The sequence below is a fragment of the Adiantum capillus-veneris genome, chromosome 14, assembly GCF_014529385.1.
Source record: "Adiantum capillus-veneris isolate H3 chromosome 14, ASM1452938v2, whole genome shotgun sequence".
NCBI classification, from domain to species: domain Eukaryota; kingdom Viridiplantae; phylum Streptophyta; class Polypodiopsida; order Polypodiales; family Pteridaceae; genus Adiantum; species Adiantum capillus-veneris.
Genome location: NC_140944.1, coordinates 38,481,418 through 38,503,268, shown reverse-complemented (window position 1 = coordinate 38,503,268; position 21,851 = coordinate 38,481,418). Strand labels below are relative to the sequence as shown.

The following is a 21,851-nucleotide window of genomic DNA, read 5'->3' as shown; positions in this document are numbered from 1 at the left end:
AAGGCTGTTAAAAGAATTTTTGTTGGTTATAGTACTAAAAACAAAGGTTACATGTAACCATCCACAACAAAACATATCTTGATTGCACAAGATGTTGTTTTTGTGGAAGATTATGTTCAGCCTTTGTTATCATGTACCAGAGACAATGATGTAAGCTCACATGACACTTATGACACATTGTTGCCTCTTTTTAATAATGGAACTTGAATGTAAATCCCAATGAGGCACATGTACATCCTATGGGGGTTTCTAAAAATGTTATAGACTAGCCTACCACTGATACAGATGTACATGATGTACATGATGTAGAAAAGGTTGAGAATGAGGAGGCTAGAGGTATGCCAAAATGGTTGGTGCATGCTTTGCGTGATAGTAAATTGGATGCACCTATGTCTAGTCGTACTCGTTTAGGTTCTTGCCATGCATCTTATGCATGAGATTGTTTGTGCTTTGAATGTTTCTAATTTATGTGATGAGGAAGGACCTCTTTCTTTTGATGAAGCACAAAATTCAAAAAATTGGATGGTTGCCATGCAATTAGAATATGATACACTTACAGAAAATGACACATGGATTTTATGTGATTTGCCTCTAAGGGCAAAAGGGCCATTGGTACGAAGTGGGTTTACAAGTTAAAACGTAAGCCGGATGGTGAGATTGCCATGCTACAAGGCTAGACTTGTTGCAAAAAGTTATGCAAAGAAAAAAAGCCTTGATTATAAAGAAAACTTTTCTCCCACTTGTCGTAAGACTACTATTCATTTTGTATGTGCATTGATAGCTCATTTTGGATGGAATGTTCGTCAATCACACATGCTGGGGTCAATCCAACTTGGGAGGCCAATTATCATGTGAACATGTTGTAATGACCATGTAAGGCCTAAAAAATTTAGATACAAAATCCTCTTTATTTTTCAACACTACGTGTGTGTATCCCCTCTCTCTTTCGACACACATTGCTGAATTCAAGGCTAATTTGAATGGTGCTTTCAAGATGGAAGATTGGGGCTTTTGAATCATTACTTGGGTATACAATTTAAGCAGTGTGATGAAGGTATTGCCTTGTGTCAACAAGCTACATAGAGTCATTATTATATGTAAGTTTGGCCTTGAGGACTACAAACCTATTGCTACTCTAATGGAAACAGGCTTGAAATTTAGTCTTCATGATGCTAGTAATCTTGCAAGTGTCACTCTTTACTAGATTGCTATTGGATTCCTTATTTATGTATGTAATACAATGCCATATATTCAATTTTCAATCTCACATGTTAATAGATTTATCCATATCCCAGGGTCTAAGCATTGGTAGGCTATCAAGAGGATCTTTCACTACTTGAGTGGCACTTTATAACTTGGGTTTTTAAATCCCAAGGGGCGATCATTGCCGCTAGATTTGCATGTTGTTTTGGACTTAGATTGGGCTTGTTGTTATGACACGTGAGTGTCCACAAGAGGTTTTTGTTTCATGCTCGGTAGTTCATGCTTATCATGGTTGAGCAAGAAGAAATCTATTGTGGCCACTTCTAGTTGTGAAGCTGAGTATAGAGCAATCTTCACAACTATGGTTGAGTGTGTATGGCTTAGACGCCTTATGGCTGATTTGGGTGTTGGATAGGACACTGCCAACATCATTTTCCTTGATAGTTAAAGCGCATTGGTAGTTGCAAAGAACCCCATTTTTCATGCTTGCACAAAGCACTAGGAAGTTTTTTCCTCACTAGGAGGTTTTTCCCTTGTGCATTGTATATACTAGTATGTGACCCACGTGTTGCTGCGGCCAAGGAAACAATGCCTCTATTCTCATAGGGCTCTCTTCTCTTCCAAGTGGAACACTATCAATATTCTCTTTCTACACGTATAGTCTATCGCCTTTATAAAAGTGATGCATGACACGACCTCTTAATAGATGCTGCAAAGCGTTCTTTGATACCGAGATTGGAAGCTTCTCATAGACATTATTTTTCATGAGTTGCTAACCCTTGTTCAACAAATTTATTTTTCATGAGGTGCTAACCCTTGTTCAACAAACTTAGGAGTGCTCTAATTCTATTGGGGTGTGTGTGTGTGTAGGTAGAGAGAGAGAGAGAGAGAGAGAGAGAGAGAGAGAGAGAGAGAGAGATATTCCTCCTTTTGGTCTACCTTGATCTAGCAATGCTACCAAGCTTGATTATAGAGATTAGATAAGTTAGCATGGTGTAAAGAGATGAAAGCTAAGAGAAGTCAATGTAGTAATAAAACTTTTTTTTAATAAATGGAGTGGGTTCTAGGATTGGTTTCAATGAGAGGAACGCAATTGGATTCAATGTCTCTGCTCCACTCTTTTTCTTGCTGCTATCCTTGTACGTATGTATGGATGTATGTATACATATATATCTATATGCACAAATAGTATACACACCCATACACACACGTATATATATATATATATATATATATATATATATATATATATATATATATATATATATATATATATATATATATATATATATATATATATATATATATGTATATATGTATATATGCTTGAAGCGAAGATTTGTCACATAGGTCTTGAGGCATCTTGATATGTTCCAATTATGTCTATATGTACACATAAGCGCGCTCGCACGCGCGCGCGCACACACACACCAAGGCTTGGGAAACATTTTTTGTGGACTCGTCTTTGGAACCTTTTCACACGTATATAAGCTGACTAACTCTAAATTTGAGGGGGATAATTGCACTACAAATCTCATATTATAACTAAAAATTCCATAATTTGAATTGGCTTGACAACCTTCTTACCCAAATTTGAGCCGGCCATTTTTCATTATGAACAGGCTTTAGATAAAGCGAACCTATCTTTTTTCGAGCCGTGACATACACATACACACACACGCGCGCGTGCGCGCACACACACACACACACACACACACACACACACACATATGCTTGAAGGAAAGATTTGTCACATAGGTCTTGAGGCATCTTGCTATTGTTCCAATACACTAACTATGACATTTAAAGTTTCTATGCTCCCCTCGTCCCCCCCCCCCCCCTCCCCCCCCCCCCCAAAAAAAAAAAACCCCTCTAGTTGAAGTAACGATCCCAGGTGGATATTTAAAAAGGAGAAGCGAACTTCTTTTTCTCATTTTTGTGAAAAGAAAAGTATAGATGGCTATTAATTGGTCTACATCTCTCTCTCTCTCTCTCTCTACCATCGGATAAACCTTTGAGATCTCATTGGATGTTCCTACAACATTTCAAATTCTCCTTTTATAAGAACGTGTGAGTGTGTGTGTGATTCTCCTTTTATCAAAACGTGTGTGTGTGTGTGTGTGTGAGAGAGAGAGAGAGAGAGAGAGAGAGAGAGAGAGAGAGAGAGAAGATGAAACAAAAATAACTTTATTCTTACTCATGTTGTGAGATATATCTTTTGGGATTGTTATGATGGCATTAAAAACTTTCTCTCTCTCTCTCTCTCTCTCTCTCTCTCTCTCCCCATAGATATTCACTTTTGTTAAAGACTTGTCTTGTAAATTTTAAAGTCACTTTAAATTGTTCCTACAACAAACATTTTGTTCTGTCTTCCTCTCTCCTCCTGCATCATTTGTTGGACTTTGCATTTCAACACATTAAATACAATACTAAAAAATTTTCTTTCCTCCCCCCCCCCCCCGCTCTTCTCTCTCTCTCTCTCTCTCTCTCTCTCTCTCTCTCTCTCTCTCTCTCTCTCTCGTTGATTTTAGATTGCGACTCTCGTTTGCCAAAATTTAAAGGAATTTATAGATTTTTAAGCATGGCCCACATGTCAACTCTTAAAAATAAAAAGAACAAAATATCCAAGAATTGGTAAAAGGTCCATCAACTGGGAAATCTCTCTACCGATTTGGGGAGTTAATGTGAGGTTTGGTCTTTGTCGAGCATTTAATCCATTTTTTACGGGTGAAAAACTTTAGCTATCCTTTTAAAAATATAATAATGTCAAAAAATAATATCTTGAAAATTTAAAAAGTACGTAAGCTCAACGATAAAATCTTTCTTTCTCTCTCTCCCCCTCATAAATGTACATGTGTATGCACACACGCAATGTGATGGTTTCTCTCTCTCTCTCTCTCTCTCTCTCTCTCTCTCACACACACACACACACACACACACACACACACACACAAGCAATGCGGTGGTCTCTCTCTCTCTCTCTCTCTCTCTCTCTCTCTCTCATTCATGGTCAACAATGTAGATAACGACCCCTGCATTTGCATGTCATGCATGTCCTCAAAGCGAGACAGTCCCAAGTCGACGCTAAGGGAGCTTTTTTCTTTTTCTCAAACTCTTTAAAAAAATACATACTTCCAAAATTTTCTAAAACATATCAATATTGGTCTTGTGAAAAGCCCCTTGAAAAGATAAAACCAAATATATCTTCAAAAATTACATTTCCATTAAACGAAAAAAAAATCGATGGATTTTTTTTTGTTATATCTTTAAAAAGTAAATCCGCATTAAGTAACAAAACCTACACTAAAGTTATCCCCTTTTTGTTATCTGCAATCAAACTTCAACATTTATTTTATGTAGAATACAAAGTCTTTTGACTTTAGATTTGACAAAGACATTTGAAAAGGCTTGTTCAGTTCTTACATTCTGCAAAAGCTAAAGCTGGCATTTCTTACAATCTTACCTTTTACTTTTACATTTTAGATTAGATGTTTTGTAAGGTGTTTTTGGCCTGCTGAAGAAAGGCCTTAGTGTTGGGCCGGGTTGGGCGTCCTTTGACGGATGGAGTCCACGTGGACGGCCAGTAGGTTTTTAGCTTTGTGTGAAGGCGAGGGCTGTAGGACGACATGACTCGATGTGATAAGAGGAGGAAAACAAGGCCAACCTGCTGAGGAGTGCATTGACGTTGTGGAGAAGGCGTGCGAGTTCATGTTACTGTCACATGACGCTTCTGCCAGCTCGCGTGTGGTTGTAGCTTGTCTCTCTTTCACTCTCTCACAGGAAGCCCTCTTCTTGGCATCCCTATTGTATGTGAGATCTTCACCCCACAGTCTGTGGGTGAAGAGTGTTTCACTGCTGCCTATGTTGAGAAAATATGGACAAAATTTGTGAGTGCTACCCAGAGAGAGTTTGAGTCTGCTTTGAATGTATTTTGTGAGTCCCGAAGTGCAGAGCACGCCAAAGCTGTGAGGATTAAAGCTAGTGCAGAATGCTTTTTCTTGCCATATCTAGTTGACAACCGTAGCTCGGTCTTAAGCCAGGTCGAAAGTGTTTACGAAGATATCAAACAATTTGTATCTTAATTGCAACCGTAGCTCGGTCTTAAGCCAGGTCGAAAGTGTTTACGAAGATATCAAACAATTTGTATCTTAATTGCAAGCCCTTAAGGCTTGGCAAGAAGAACAAACCAGCAAGCGAGCAAAATTGGAGAGGAAGAGGAATCAAATACTTGTAGCTAAGTTGCTGGAGTATGATTGTTTGCAACCTGGAAGTGATGGTAAGAAAACATTTTACTGTATAATCTTTCAATGTAGGGCTAAGCTTCTAGAGTATGGTATATGTGCTTAGGTAAAGATTTGCATGCTAAAAAACTCAAACTCCGAGTTATGCTGGACAACCTCACAGAATAGGCTAAATTGGTTCGAGAGCAATTAAATGAACTGGTATGTGTGCCCTGACCACTTTTACCTTCGTGTGCCCATTTACATTGTTATGAGCTACACAACCTCGAAAACGAGAGATGATGCTACAAGAAAGGTACAGTGACCAATTCTCTGCTCTAAAAACTGGCTTTTCCTATCATCCCAAAAATTTCTATTTTTTTTCAACCATATGCACATTGAACCAATCAAGGCACATTAGTTGTTGTTATGCATATGCATAGCTTTGGTGCAACGGTTATGTGAGCTCGACTGTGCCATCTAAATATGCGAGCACGTATAATATCCGTCTAAATATACGCACCTACTAGTTATACCGCACATCTTCCAAAAACCCTACTGCACATCTTCGAAAACCCTATTGCGCTGGCTGCTTGGTAGACATGACGGAACCGGAAAGGAATTCAGATTTGTGGAAGGCCATGCTCTATGAGCTACATGTCGATTCGAAGCACGTTTCAACAGGCAACTATGCATGCCATTACGATGAATGCAGGGGGCGTCAGCTCTCTGGAATAGCACGTTTGAATCGGCATATGCAAAAAGTGCATGGCTGGCAGATACTCTACCCCAAGCTCAATGTTGGGGAACATCTGCCTTCAGAAATAGAAACCTGGAGCACCATCTGCAACAAGTGGAGAAGTGGCTTGTAAGTAAAAAAGACACAGCACTTTTTTTTTGTTAAGTTTAAGTCACACCATTTGTTGAGCTAAAATGTTATTAAGTTACTAGTGCATTAGTATTTTCAATAAATTAGTCTCATCAACTTAGAAAACAATTTTTGGCCTGCCCTAGTGATGCCTTACCTTTTTGCTAATGAAAATTAGAGTTCTGAATTTATTAAAACTAAATTGGAAAAATATTTGATTGGCTTAATGTCATAGGAGTCCCTCATTAGTAAGGCAAGAATGTAAGAGCATTGATGAGGGTTTTCCCAAGTGAACTGTTTGGAAACACGTGGATCAGTACACCAATTTTATGTGTTCAAAAACAGGCTTTCTGCGTTACAAATAAGGCATAAATTTCAACAACATGCTTTCTACATTACAAATAAGGCATAAATTTCATGCAGACTACATACACTTTGTCAAGATTGAACACATGACATTTCTTGTCTACCATGCATAACTTTTAGGACTGGTATTATCTCAAACACCTTGCTTTTCTATTTGGTTAGTGCTTTACTTCTTACCCATTCAAAGTGGCAGGCAATCTATTCTTCTTGATTTGAAAGTTGATGTAATTGTCATGTTCCTAAAAGTTGCGGATTTCTAGAGCTTCCATCCATTGATGCTAACCACAATTGCAATATTCTGGAGATGGTAAATCGTGTCGAAGCAGCAACTCAGACCTGGTGTAGAAAGCTTCAAACAAGACAATCTCAAGTGAATGCAAAGGTTGGAAGGAGTAGTTCCAAGTCTTCATGGGAACCCCAAAGGATGGTGCCGTTGACTTGGAGAAACGAGAAGGGTTGGTTGATAAGGCAAAGACCGTGTTGCTCTTACTGAAGCAAAAATTCCCAGGCCTTCTAGACATGAGCAAAATTCAATATAACAAGGTTCTTGAGTGCTCCTATTTCTCGTTTTGGGTTAATCGAAGCGAAGTCTAACTTCATTTTGGGTGCTTCAGGATGTGGGTCAATCAATCAAGAGCTATTCGAGGGTGCTCAAAAGCTTGGCTTTCAATGTTCTTTCAAGGATGTTCTTGCAAATTTATATGTGTGAATGTGGTTGTGTTGGCACCTAGTAGTACCAAGTGTATAATGTCTTTCTCAATGCAGATGATGCTCTTCGGCCATGGGGAGTCAATGCACCTAGTAGTATCAACTATATAATGTCCTTCTCATTGCAGATGATGCTCTTCGTGTTAGAGTTTAGGCATCTCAAGTGAACTGCCCAATGTGAACCCATTATTTATTTTGGCTTTAGGTATTTATTTTTACTTATTTGTCCAAAACTTGGGTAGGGCAATTTGCTGAGGTTGGTATATAAGCAACCCTCAGCCCCCATAATTGACATGGTATCAGAGCTCGGCGCTTTTTGATCGCGGGAGAGGATCAACACAAGTTGAGAGGATGAGCAAAAGATCCATTGCAAGGGCCCATGCACTGTCTGAAGCGTTTTTGGAGTCGCCAGATCGCAAGGTGCAACAGGCAGCATTTGATGCATTACAAATCATTGGTTCAGAAACTGAGGATAAAAGAATGGAGAGAAAGATTGAGGAACAAAGTGGCAGGAAGCGCCACAAGAGAAAACATGGAGAGGGTGATGCAGCTTCGACGGATGGTCACAGGAGCTCCAAGCGCAGATTGCTGACAACGGGCGTCGAGGTCCTTCACAGTTGGATGTGCGAGGGCATGTTGACATCCTTAACGGCTGTGTCTCTTCCTCGAAAGCTGGTAGGGCGGCTGCTTGTCGTGCAGCGCGTGCTTTGGCGAGCTTGCCATGCAAGCTGAAAATGTTGGGCTCGTGGTTGAAGAAGGGTCTGTTGCTGCGTTTTTGACTGTGGACAGGAGTCGGCGGGCAGGGTTTTGGATCTTATCCATTGTAGCTCTTGTCTCTGCAGCGCCCGGCAAGACGGCAAACAAAGACCTGCTGTCGTCCAAGGCCACCTTCCCCAAGCTCATGGCTCCACCAGACCCATCCACAGTGCAAGCTCTCTCTTCGCTACACACACACGCGCACTCTCTCCAACATGCACCCGTCTAGAGGTAAGCACAACTCCATCAGATCAGGCAAGCATATTGGCATTTTATACCCACGCAAATCCTACATTCTTGCTGAGTTAAATCTTTTCAAGCTTTAGACTACCTCTCTATCCAAGACTTGTACCTTATTCGTATGTCTTTGAGCTGCTCAGCTTAGCTCAATCTTCTTTTTGATCCTTGTAGACCAAGATCATCATCATCATACAAAGCCGATTCTGTATTGTGCGCTTTCCAATTCAGCTGTATGACAAATTATGGATCCTTAATTTTAGCTCAAACCAATTGAATCATAATTTCTAGTGGCCACGGGGGGCTTCTTGGGGCTTAATCAATGCTAATTTGAACATTCTGGAGAGATATATTGGGAGCTCTTGTTAAGAAGGGCACTTGATTCAAAGATGATGGAGATGGCCACAGATGGAGATGGAGGAGGTGCGATCAGAGGAAAGAGCTATGTATGGGCAAGGAGGTGGTGCAAGTGAAGAAGGGGTGATGTGCTCAAGGGGTGCGAGCGACGAGGGCTTTGATGAGGAGCTGTCTGTGCTGCCGCGCCACACCAAGGTCATCGTGATAGGCAATAATCGAACAAAATCTGTTCTAGTTGGCCTGCAAGGAGTTGTGAAGAAGGCGGTTGGCCTTGGAGGCTGGCATTGGCTAGCATTGGCTAGTACAATGCCATGACATTATATCTCATTGCATTATCTTGGGAATGTCTGCTTCTGCTTATCTTGGGAATGTCTGCTTTGCTGTGTTGCATTGTCTTGACAGAAAAACAAACATCCCCCATACCACCTCTGTCAATCTTTGAAGACCACTCTCTCGCACCTGAATTCCACATTTTAATTTTCATGTTCAGGGTTAGATTTTATTCTGCCTTTGAAGTAAGCATTTTCTCAGCTGCAATGAGAGGAATCTATTAATATTTAAACAAAAAATTACTAATCATCTCTGCAGGCCATCGTGACTCCTCACCTTGTTTTAAATGAACCAGGGAGTGACACGTGGACACCCTCTCCTTCCTTGAAAATTTTAAGGTGCATTATAAAGAGTATAGATGCCCATTATTCTAAGGATAACTTGTCTTTCAATTGTGCACTAAGCAATACACTCTTTTATGTGTGCTTTGAGCTTCTTCATCTTCTCCAAACTATGTGTGCATCCCGCCAACCCTAATTCCAAGAGCTAGAGCAATGAATACTTCCTAAATGGATGCTATTTTTCAATAGACTCATCCTACTGATTTGAAAGAGCTCCAAGTTTTACATGGATTGGTAAGTTTTTATTGTAAGTTTGTTAAAGATTATGCCAAATTTGATGGTCCTACAATGGACTGATTGAAAGGCAAAGCTACAACTTTCTTTTGAGGAGATATCACAACATAAGTTTGACAAGTCCAAGGCACCTTCATAATTACAACCTATACTAGCTATAGTTGATCCACTTAAACCATTTTTTTCAAAAATTGATTCTAGTTCTAAAGCTATTAGTGTAGTTTTACTTCAATAGCGTAGAATGTGACTTTTGTGAGTAAGAAACTTGGTGGTGCATAATAAGATTACCTACGAAAGAGATCTCTATGCTATTTACATGCTTTGAAAAAGTGGTGACATTATTTGTATGTAGCTCAATTAGACTTTGTGTTTTACCCATGAAAGCATAAAGTAGGCGTGTCCAACTTTGAGAAGCATTGAATTAACAAGAATCTAAAAAGATTCTCAAAAGGGTGGAGGAAAAAAAGGGGTGAAAGGCACATGGAACAAGCGCCAAGAGAGGGGGACATGCCATGTGTCGATGTCTGCAGAGATTGGTGGAAGGAAAATTATTTCATTGGGACGAGGCGCAGAGAGGGAAATTTGGGATGCGCACTTGTCGCATGTGTTTTCCAGGGTCAAACTCTCAGGCCAGGGCAGTGCACGCGAGGTAGGATTGGAGAACTGTGTGATCCCGGGGTGGGTGGACTAGCTGAAGCAGGGCATGGCCTTCAGTATTAGTTGCATGCTTGGCATCAAGGTGAAGCTTCCCAATCAAGATGGAAAAAGACAGATCATGCAGCGCAAGAGGGCAAGGGACGTCTCTCTCTCTCTCTCTCTCTCTCTCTCTCTCTCTCTCTCAATGTGCGCAGGGAGAATACATGCATGCTTGTGTCTTGCTACTTTGAGCTCGGAGCTAGAGATGGCGTGCCGGGGGGATGATGATGAGGGGCCAGTTTGCCTTCTCCATTGCCAGAAGCTGTGGCACAATCGGCCAGGTAGACCATCGCTGCGTTAATAAGGGCGATGGGAAACTGTTCTGGGCGGATCTCACTGATGTGGACTGCATACGCGACGCTGATTTGGACTACGTGTTGAATTGCTTACCAGAATCTGTGTAGATTCGCGTTAATAAGGGAGTAGACCTGTAAGACCTTCTTTTGGGAATACGATCATCAATATAGATTTGACAAGCTAAAGGCAGCTTTAGCATTAGCATGTATGCTAGCTATAGTCGTTTCAGTTTATTTTTAACCACTTTTTATGAAAATGGATTCCAGTTCTAAAGCTAGTAGTGCAGTTTCAATCCAATGGGGTAGACAACTAGATGGATACATTATTTGTATGGAGCTCAATTTAACTTTGTGTTAACTAGCACCGCTATTCGTCAAGCATTATAGCATGCTTTATGGTTTTTCTAGTAACATAGTAAGTGATCGTGCTCCAAAGTTTAACAATCACTTTGGGACGGTTGTTTTTAAAATGTTGATGCAATTGAATCTAAAGATCTCTGATTATCGAGACCATCCACTGACACAAAAAGTTGACCAAGACGCTTTGTACCATTGTAAGAAAACTCTAGAATTGGAAAATAATCTTACAAGCATTTGTTAGCAAGAAGCACACAAATTGGGAAGATTATTTTCCTATTCTTGAGTTTTCTTACAATGGTACAAAGCATGTGACTACCAAGTTTAACCCATTTCACTAGTTTCATTGGGGTTAGCCACAAAGAAGCGTCAACATGTCATGGACTTCCTATAGGAACATCTAGATATGTTATGTACGGCTCATCAAAATGTTTGGCAAGATCGTTATAGACCATATACATATGAAAAGAGACACTAGTCAATTTCAAGGATGGTGATGCGGTCTTCTTGAAAGTTCCAGAGTTGTACTCATAAGTGTGAAAATTGGACCCACACCTAAGTTATCTACAAGATATTATGAAAAATTTAAAATATTGAAGTGAGTAGGAGAAATGGCCTACAGATTTTCTTCCACCACACTCTCACGTTCATCTATTAATTCATGTAACTCGTTTATGATAATGCTTATATAAGTACGATGGCCATTCGAATCAAGATGTCTTGGTTGGTTTCATTGAACCTCTAATTTTCACCCGTGAACTTAAATAAATCATGGATCCTCATGAGTTACGAACACAGCATCACGTTCATTGTAAGGTATTAATATAGTAGAAACACAAACCTGAATAAAAATGCCACTAAAAAAAACAGTAGTGTTCTTAAGAAAACAATCCTCACCTTTGTTTATGAAGATGAAAATTCTTCTCTAAGGGGGGAATAACATCAAAACATGAGCCCTAGGGAGAAGAACTTCTTGACAACATGCACTGTGTATATGGGTTGGATGGGCAAAGTGCATAGGAGGTCGTCATCATTTGCCCTTTCAGCCCAAGATGTCGAAGCTTTGCTCTAATATCAATTGTTGGAAAAATTACGACTGCAAGAATGTACTCCAAGATGAACAAGTCAAAGGAGAAGCTCAAGGACACACAACACATAAAGTAGTTTTACGAAGTGTGCTAATAGAAGGATAAGCTTGCCATAGAATGATGGGTGTAGACACAAGCCGCAAAGAAAACCTCTTAGCGCGGGGAAAAGGTAGCTTGGTGGTCCCAAAATACATTAAATCACATCACTACCATAATACAAAAACAAAGATCGGGATGTTGTAGTACAAAAAGGCCTAAAAAAGGTAATAAATGTGATTTTTTTTTTTCCTTATCATTTATTTGATCTCCCGGTAGTGATTGAAGAGAAAATTGTTCACCTAATTAGCTTTGGAACCTGTTGGAACTTGTTCTGATCCAATGTCAAGAGGTTGTCATAGCTACCATAAGAGATACACATATTGCTTGAAGAAAAATGGCTATTCTTATTTGGTGATGGGCAAGTTGGATAGGATTTAGTATACACACAATGACTTTTAGCAAATAGATATCATACACCACTTCTAGACCTTGCCTTCAAGGGCAAGGGTTATAGTAATTGCTTTAAATCATTTGGAGTATGATGTAATTGATGTATATCTCCCCAAATAGGCGGGCCCAATTTTGCAAGTGGGAGACTGTCGTGAGATGCTGTTCATATCTTTGAGGAGAAAAGAGGGAGGGAGGACACGTGTAGAGAGAGATAGAGAGAGAGGATATTTATATTTTTGCCATGTGGACAGCGAGGGCGAGACAGCAAGGATTTTTTGGGCTGGTCCTCTATCGTCTCCGCGGAGAGGGGTGCACTGTGCAAGTTCAACAGGGGACGAAGGTCTATGCGCTCCGCATTACGATGGTGAAAGGCCCAAGCTCTTGTGCAGGAAATGGTCTTGCTCTGGGTTGGACAGGATTGAAGCGGATGCGCAGAGCTGGAGGACACGCTGTTCAGAAGTAGGCGGGGGGTTGGAGAGGGGGGGGGGGGGGGGTCTGTCCTCAATCGGCCGTCCTCAGTCGGTATGAAGCTGCAGAGCATGCACAGGAACACAGAGGACAAATCGAAGTATTTTCTTTTGCTTGACGTGGGCAACACGAGTCTGCCAAGATTCGGCTTAATTGGGGTGTATACCCTGCAGTAACCAAATACCCATTTACTAAGGAAAGTATCCAATATCTCCTTGTTGCGATCGTTTTCATTACCATGGTAAAGTTTGGGGCTTCATGCTCTTGAACAATTCAGCCACCTCATTTGGGTTCAAAGGAAATAACAAGTCATTACACAAGAAGTTTTGGATAAATTCTCACACTAATTTCCACATTGTGACTTACCTCAACATCATGAGCTTCTGCGAGGGAGGCACCGTATACCTAGCTAGGTATGCGGTGCCTCTCGAGCAGAAGCTCATGATGTTATGCATTGTATGAAAAACACTGAAAAAGACTCTATTTTCTTACATGAGAAGATTTCTAAATCTTCTTGTGTTATCAATAGAAGCATCAGCCCCTTGAGTAGTTTTCTCTATAGGAGCTACTAATGGGGCCGATGTAGGGGTGCTGATTACAAGGCTGTAGCCTTGCTCCCTCCTGCTAAAGTAATAAAATATACAATGAGGTTAATGAGATGTGTAACATTCTCATTTACTACAACAATTTGGTGAGCTCTGATGCATTATTGCATGCCTCTCATGCTTTAAAATTCTAACTTTTGACTCTACATCAGAAGCTAGGTCCTTGTCTATGTTCGCCACATGCAAACATCAAGCATAGGATTAGCACGATCGGTAGGTCAGCAGCCTTGCTCAAGGTCGAAGCCTTGGGGTGCCCAATTAAGCTTTCTCCCTTGAAAAAGTGTGAGATTTTTTATTTTCTATAGAGCTATGGTGGCCACAAGTTGGGAGCAAGAAGGGCTCTCATTGCTTAGTAGAAGGAGAAACTGAAAACAAGGTTGAAGCATGACGTCTTCCCCTTGCCAAGGTGATCCCTTCAAGCCACTTTTGCCCAAATTGATATAGGTACCCTGCCCCCTTGGTGTGTAGGCGATCATGCACACGCCTCATGTGTTTGAAATGGAGAGTGAAGAGCTCATCTCTCTCTCTCCCTCTCTCCCCCCCCCCCCCCCCCCCCCCCCCCCCCTCCAACACACACACACACACACACAAAACCACCACCACCACCATACCATTAAAAGGGCAAAGCATGATGATTTCCTATGCATTCCTCCATAACCCACCCCTATGCATAGCTTAGCTATAGGTCCCCCGTGCATGTCATTCTCTTTAAGGCTCCTATTTTAACATGCACAACATCACCAACACCTCCTGACTCACTTTATAATATCAAGGTGATATTTGGTGAGCATTCAAAGAGTGACATATACTTCGCGTAAGCTCATACAGCTTTCTATCGTTGGAATTTTTTACGTTCGTTTCCATTATTGCACATACAATTTTGTTCTTTTGTGCAAGTATTCTGACAATGCAGGCTTTTTGGACAATGCAGGCATTTTGTAGTCTTTAGTGGGTTATGGTATATAGGACATGTTGGCTGTCTATGCAAATTTTCCTCTACACATGCAACTTTTGCATAAGACACAATTTTTGGCCTTAATTGACAACAATTATGTTTTTAGCACGTTGTCTCATGAGGAATAATTGGATAGCACAACTACACACTTTGGGCATACATGATGCAATATATCCCTGTGGAAACATTGTGTAGAGCTATGATGTAAGGCCGGGTCTTGTGGATGACGGTGTTGGTTCAAGCATTCTCTTGGTAGAGTTGTTTGTTGAGAATCCATGTTGGGATGCTAAAGATGCAAAGGCACATATATTTTCCTAGTTAAAATAACAAAACATGCATAGGCTAGCTTGTTTTTATGCAAGACAGACCTAATAACGTAGACATTGCTTACCTATGTAAGCAATTAGAATAAAAGGTTATGGACAAGAAGGATGCAAGACCTAAAAAACGTAGACATTGCTTAACTATGTAAGCAATTAGAATAAAAGGCTTTGGTTTAGTGGTGAATAGAATGTCACATAGCATCTTCTATTTCATGCTTAGCATTTGGGAGCAGGCTTACCATTGCCAACTACTAATTTTAAGCTTGGTGACTACTCTTTTTCTTTGATGACTCATGCTTTCACCTCTTGTATATCTACTTATTCTCTATAATCAGGGACATACGGTATTCAATTGCCAACTACTAATTTTAAGCTTGGTGACTACTCTTTTTTTTTTGATGACTCATACTTTCACCTCTTGTATATCTACTTATTCTCTATAATCAGGGACATACGGTACTCGCAGGATCTTCAGTTTATTTATTAATCAAGAATATTCCATCTTTTTACGCAAGTCTCCTCTTCTAAAAGGATTAGGCATAAGTGTAGGCTATCGAACACATGCGATCTGGAATGGCAGCTATTGCTCTAAGCCAATCGAGTGTATGCATTGCGTGATGCAAGCTGCCCTTCATAGGTTTTAGAAAAACTAATCAGGCAGCAACAACTCTTAGAAAACTATTGTTCGTGCTCAGTGGATCTTGTTCTTTGCCCCACGAATGTTGTGCTCGCCCCACCTGCCTCCCCACCCCTCTTCTCATCTACGCCATCTGGGTGCTGTTTGCGTAATTTTTTTCTAGGCTACACCTCTCCAGAGCAATATTTTGAGAGATTCGCTTTATTAAGGCCTTTTCAAAATGTGTCCGACATAGCTCCGACATAGTTGGTGGCTTTTCAAGTTTATTGGAGAGAATCTAATAAGATCCCTTCCCTAGCCACTCGATGTGAAGTAAAACCCTCACCAAAATCGACTTACCATGGGGTGAAGTCGAACCAGGAACCTGAAAAATCTCAAAGAACATTTCACCTACGCCATGCGGATGAGCGACAACTGACTTCCAAGCACCCAACCTTTAAAAAATATGATGAAGACCCTCTCTTCTCTATCACAAGCTCGCTTCCCAGCCTACTGCTCATGCCACCCCCTCCTCCGATGTTTACGACCGTTTGTGACATGAACTCGATTGCCAACAACTGACCATGCGGACGACACACCAAGCCCTGTCCCATCCCTCCTCCTACCTCGTATGTTCTTCTAGTATTCGACTTTCGGTTTGAGGGTATCTCAGGTACATAACCACTAAGAGCCAAATCCCACAGCACATTCGCACAATTAGTGATTTTAATGTGATCCCTTTGCTAAGTAGTCACCCATAGTGTTTTGTATATTAAATAGTTCAAGGAGACAACTTCGTAAAGATAGAAATCTTCTAAATACAAGCCTTTTTGCTTGTATTTCGAAAATAAAGAAGAAGGCTAACGAATGGAAAAGAGCGCAAAATTCTCATGACTTTCCTTAACATCCATATTTAGCATGTATGTTGCATCAGCATGTATGTTGTTTTACTTCACATTTCGATTCTGATTGCATTAGCATGTATGTTGTTTTACTTCACATTTCGATTCTGATTCTTGTGTACGACCACTCATGCAAGAAAATATCACTGGATTCGGCTCTAATAAAACAATTTGTAAAATCGTGACGACATTCTACTGGCTCGTTCGTTGCTTATATGACATATAGTGGGTCTACCTTGCACCCATTAATTAATTACCGGCTAAGATTCCCGCCCCCTTTCTCTTGCAAAAGCAAAATTCAGCACTGATGCGTTCCCACGCACCCCGCCCCACCATGGCGGAAGGCAAATCAGCCAGTATCGTGTTTCGCCTCCATCGGCATTCCTCTCCGCCTCTTGCGAACGACAGTGGAAATCTCTCTCTCTCTCTCTCTCTCTCTCTCTCTCCCCCCCCCCAACTGGTTCGTCCTGTTGCGCTTGACGCACGATGTCTCACTCTCTTCCTTTCTCCTCTGCTACAACACGAGGAGTCTGCGATCGTCAGACAAAGAACATGCTCAGCTCTTTGCCCCTTTGTGGCTTCGCTGTCACACATCACATTTCCACACACACACACACAGTTTTGTGTTCGCAGCTCAGATCACACAGTTTGGTGTTCGCAGCCAGAGAGAGAGAGTCTCTACTGATGCGCAGAGAGAGAGAGAGAGAGAGAGAGAGAGAGAGAGAGAGAGAGAGAGAGGCCAGTCGACGAAGCTGGACTCCCTCCCCAGTGTTGTTGCGCCTAACCAATACCCTTGCGACCTGCCTGCACTGCTAGGACTCCTCTCCTTGCATGTCCGCCATCTAGAGCACCCCGAAAATCTTCACAATTTAACCGGACGTCTGCACTGCATGACAACGACCTGCCCACTCCTCCTTTTTGTCTTCACTTTGAAGTTTGGACACACTTGCCTTTTCCAAAGCAGCGCATCTCCTCAGATTCCTCCTAATTCGACGTGCTTGCAAAATTGAGCAGACATACTACTGGCTCGTTCGTTGTTTATTCAATTACTTGCACGATTCTTCCCACTTTGGCAAGATTTCTCCTACCCACCTCGGTAGTACTACCCTTCAAAATTAGAACGCAAGAATTGAACTCACCTCCGTAGGTGTCGTTAACTCGTGGACATCTCCTAACCAGTGGAGCACGCTTGTGATGTTGTTAGCGGTTGCACATGTTAATTAACATAAAAAAACAAGCTTGTACGACCCTCGTCTGACTGTTGTTGTCACCTGATGCCCGTGCGTCCTCATGGCCTTTGCTGCAATCACTTGATGCCTCATGTTGTCTCCCCCGTTGATATCACCACATGCCGACGAGCCCGTGGCCACAATTTCCTTTCCTGCCAATGCGGGGATCTTCCTCGATTCCCACTAATCTATACTACAAATAAAAGGGCTAAGGATTCCGGCAAACCCCTCTGACACGTGGCGATAACTCCTTCATCTGGCCAGGTTTCGGTGGTGTGCCCTGCAACCCAGTGCGCTAAGCGAGAGGGAGAGCCCATCACTCTAGAGTCTAGACTTCGATAGACTCGAGAGTGGAGCACATTTGCGCAGAGAGGGTCAAAGGGTCATAGAGAGAGAGAGAGAGAGAGAGAGAGAGAGAGAGAGAGAGAGAGAGAGAGAGAGAGAGAGTCGCCTGTGGTCTGTACTGCATTGCCGACAAAGTGTGTGTGCGAGAGCGGCTCTAATAGAAGCTCGCAACCGGAGTAGGGGCAGAGAGGGAGAGGAGGGCGCGAGAGAGAGAGAGAGTCAGAGAGAGAGAGAGAGAGAGAGAGAGAGAGAGAGAGAGAGAGAGAGAGAGAGAGAGAGAGAGAGAGAGAGAGAGAGAGAGAGAGAGAGAGACCCATGTTGTGGGAGCCCGTGTGTGTGTGTGTGTGTTTAAAAGCCCTCGGGGCAACAGAGAGAGAGAGAGAGAGAGAGAGAGAGAGAGAGAGAGAGAGAGAGAGAGAGAGAGAGAGAGAGAGACCCATGTTGTGGGAGCCCGTGTGTGTGTGTGTGTGTTTAAAAGCCCTCGGGGCATAGTGCCGCAAGGCTTGATGGGCTGGCAAGAGGCACGTCAGGTAGAAGGGATCATCGCCATGGCCAAAGGCCTGCCGTTGGAAGGGGTGGTCTGACAGAGGGCACATATGGCGCATGTAGGCTGCTCCAATAGCAGCTCACAGCAGAACAAAGTGTGTGTGTGCGGCTTATTACGAGCAGCTTGCAGAGCTTGGTCAAGGCCAGCGGGTGGTCAAGTCGAGGATGCGGCAGGTGCCGGGGCCGACTGCGGCTGATCACGGTAGCGTAAACGAAGCACTAAGGATGGCAGCCTGGAGGTTCTTGGATGGTAGCTCAGATCAACGCGGATCACCTACACGCCCCCCCTCCTTCTCAACCCAACATTCGACATGTTCAATCTCCTACAGCTTCGGTTTTCTATAGCAAGGGAGCTCGCCTCCAAACCCCCAAGGGTCACCACCAAGCCAATCACTACACCTAGCTGCCCCGAGGGCTCTAACACACACAGACAGTCTACTGCTGCTAGGAGAGCGTGACCTGTAGGAGGTCAAGAGCTGCAAATACTAAGAGATAGCTGCAGGTGGGAACCTGCAGGGAAGAAGTTGGCCACCATGAGTTGGCCGAGTGCAATGAGGAGAGAAACGCTGGATGCAAAGTGGGCTGGGATGGGAGGCCGTAGGCTATTGTCCTTGCATGAGATAGGAGAGGAAGCAGGGAGCTCCAGGGCAAGGAAAACGAAGCGTTGTATACAAGGAAAAGGGCCTTCAATTGCCGAGGGAACTTACATGATGCAAGTAGCGGGTCGGTCACTAACTTACGTGAGGAACTACATTGTAGAGAGGAGCTAATTATAAAGGGCTGTGTTGCAGAAGGGGCACATGTCTGAATATAAAAACAAAGTTTACGTCGGGGATTATGAAATGAAAGTGTCACAGCTTGGAGGTCGGCCGTCAGCATTTGACTGTAGGCAAAGCAAGGACTATCCAAGGTTGTGAGCTGCAAGAGAAACGCAAGGAGGAAGCGGTTGGAGCAATTGGAGACCAAAAACCAAGGGGGTTTGGAGCGCTCTATTTGGCTGAGGTGGTTCGGCATGCTTGGAAATCCAGATTAAGAGCTGCAGGGTTTGATTTGCATGGTTACAAGCAGGTGACAGAGCTTGGTCAGGCCCGGAGGGTGGTCAAGCCGAGGAGGCAGTAGGTTTTGGGGGCCGAGAGTGGCGTAGGCGGAGCAGTTAGGATGGCAGCTCATGAGCCAACCATCTTGGAGGTTGCTAGCGGACAGCTCGGCCTCCTCAAGGAAGAATACCTGCCAGGTTAGGTGGAAAACACCAATGATAGAGCTACAGAGCGCGCCCTTATCCCAGCATGCATCTATGGAAGTGCGAGTGTAGGCCTCCTTTTATATGGTTCCCCATGAAACCCCTTATTATTAAGCAGATGGATTTGCCCCAAGATATGCTGATAATGCAAGGCACTACACTAGATAAGATGGTGATATTCAGGTTGATGTAGATGGCTGAACTCCTTGCTGAATGGCAAGGATGGTCCCTCCCTCTGCAAGGGACTGATGCTACTCTAATGGGTCTCATGAGGTTATGGGAGGTTGATGGGCTGATCTACGATTAGCTGTCAAAACTCTGAAAATGTTGATGTATGGGTTGAACAAATGGTGAATGGCAGCCAGGACGAGGATGGGACGATTGCCTAGGTATGGGGAATGTCAGATCAGCCTATGGGCTTGCAAAACACAAGGGATGGGTGCTGCACTAATGGGTGAGGAGGCCAAGAACTGGCAGCAAGAGACATGTAAAATGCAGGCCCTAATGTCAACCGCAGGCCTTCCATTGTGATGGATGATCGTCGACCCTCTTAGACGAGTTTAACGTCGATCTCTCTAATGGCTCATGGCCGAAGGGATGGGGGTGATCGCAGATTTGGCCTCCTCAAGGGAGAACGTCTGGGAAGCGCGAGTGATAGAGCTACCGAGCAATAACATTGGAGGAGGGCTATGGGGGATGGTCCCCCTTAGGAGGAAGACATCCTGTAAAGGGGATGGACACAATGCACATGGCACGAAATGCTATGTCCAGTAGATCCTATCAGAATCTCTTCCTCCTATTTCCTCACGCATTTACCTCTCGGTTCTCGAGTCCTTCATAATGTTTTCTCAAATCGCCCACTGTTCCAAGTGCCCAGTGCTCATTCTTTTGTGAGGTATCAGCGCAGCAATGGCTCCCAAATATTCCACTCGATTTTGAAAATTTGTGAAAGGCTACAAGAATTTAGGCATGATGGGTCCCATCATCGGCCATCGGCTCCCTTGCTGGCTTTTGTAACAATCTCCAACCTCAATCTCTCTTCAATGATACAATGATAGATATCCATCATTGCTCAGCACAAAAGTGCATAAGGTTGCTACATTGGTCTCAGTTGGTAGCCAAGAAGTAGGCAACATCAACTGGGGCAAGTTGTTCAATAAAGGTTCGGATGGTTTTTAGGGCAGCCTCTTGGAATTAGCATTGATACTCAAGAGGGAACATCAAATTGACTTGGTTTGTCTGCCTGGAGGGAAGTCAGAAAGTCTTGAATGATGGGGTTCTCAACACTGCCATCGAGTTTTGCACCATCGTTGGTTTAGCAAGCATAGGACTCGCCATTCAAGGGACTGATGCTACTCTAATGGGCCTCATGAGGCTATGGGAGGTTGATGGGCTGATCTATGAGTAGCTGTCGAAACTCTGAAAATGTTGATGTATGGGTTGAAAAAATGGTAAATGGCAGCCAGGACGAGGATGGGACGATTGCCTAGGTATAGGGAATGTCAGATCAGCCTATGGGCTTGCAAAACACAAGGGATGGGTGCTGCACTAACGGGTGAGGAGGCCAAGAACTGGCGGCAAGAGACGTGTAAAATGCAAGCCCTAATGTCAACCGCAGGCCTTCCACTGTGATGGATGATCGTCGACCCTCTTAGACGAGTTTAACGTTGATCTCTCTAATGGCTCATGGCCGAAGGATGGGGGTGATCGCAGATTTGGCCTCCTCAAGGGAGAACGTCTGGGAAGCGCGAGTGATAGAGCTACCGAGAAATAACATTGGAGGAGGGCTATGGGGGATGGTCCCCCTTAGGAGGAAGACATTCCTGTAAAGGGGATGGACACAATGCACATGGCACGAAATGCTATGTCCAGCAGATCCTGTCAGAATCTCTTCCTCCTATTTCCTCATGCATTTACCTCTCGGTTCTCGAGTCCTTCTGTTACGAGATTGGGCACCCTCCTGTTGTAGTGGTTAACTGCAATTGGGATAGCTGGGCGTAATGGTTAATTATGTGCTGTCTATTTAGTTTACTAATTGAGTTGATGATGATTTTGTAGAGTGGAATGCGGGGAGTT

General features: G+C 43.0%; 2 protein-coding genes across 2 annotated transcripts; both read left to right on the top strand.

Moving 5' to 3' along the window:
* The first annotated feature begins 5,756 nt into the window (after nucleotides 1-5,756).
* LOC147442226 (uncharacterized) lies at nucleotides 5,757-7,057 on the top strand. The gene is made up of 2 exons (XM_086528469.1): nucleotides 5,757-6,291; nucleotides 6,715-7,057. The coding sequence occupies exons 1-2, from the start codon at nucleotides 6,026-6,028 to the stop codon at nucleotides 6,737-6,739; spliced, it is 291 nt and encodes a 96-aa protein (XP_086384595.1). The 5' UTR covers nucleotides 5,757-6,025; the 3' UTR covers nucleotides 6,740-7,057.
* Nucleotides 7,058-8,655, top strand: LOC147442225 (uncharacterized). Its single transcript, XM_086528468.1, has 2 exons — nucleotides 7,058-7,570; nucleotides 7,669-8,655. Exon 2 carries the CDS (start codon nucleotides 7,717-7,719, stop codon nucleotides 8,095-8,097), a length of 381 nt encoding a protein of 126 aa, XP_086384594.1. The 5' UTR covers nucleotides 7,058-7,570; nucleotides 7,669-7,716; the 3' UTR covers nucleotides 8,098-8,655.
* The last annotated feature ends 13,196 nt before the right edge of the window (nucleotides 8,656-21,851 follow it).

What these genes read in the sequence shown, in the direction of transcription:
- LOC147442225 (XM_086528468.1), top strand. Translation starts at nt 7,717, where the DNA reads ATGAGCAAAAGATCCATTGCAAGGGCCCATGCACTGTCTGAAGCGTTT.
- LOC147442226 (XM_086528469.1), top strand. Translation starts at nt 6,026, where the DNA reads ATGACGGAACCGGAAAGGAATTCAGATTTGTGGAAGGCCATGCTCTAT. An exon ending in AACAAGTGGAGAAGTGGCTT is followed by an intron (nt 6,292 to 6,714) that starts GTAAGTAAAAAA and finishes AATTTCATGCAG; the next exon opens with ACTACATACACTTTGTCAAG.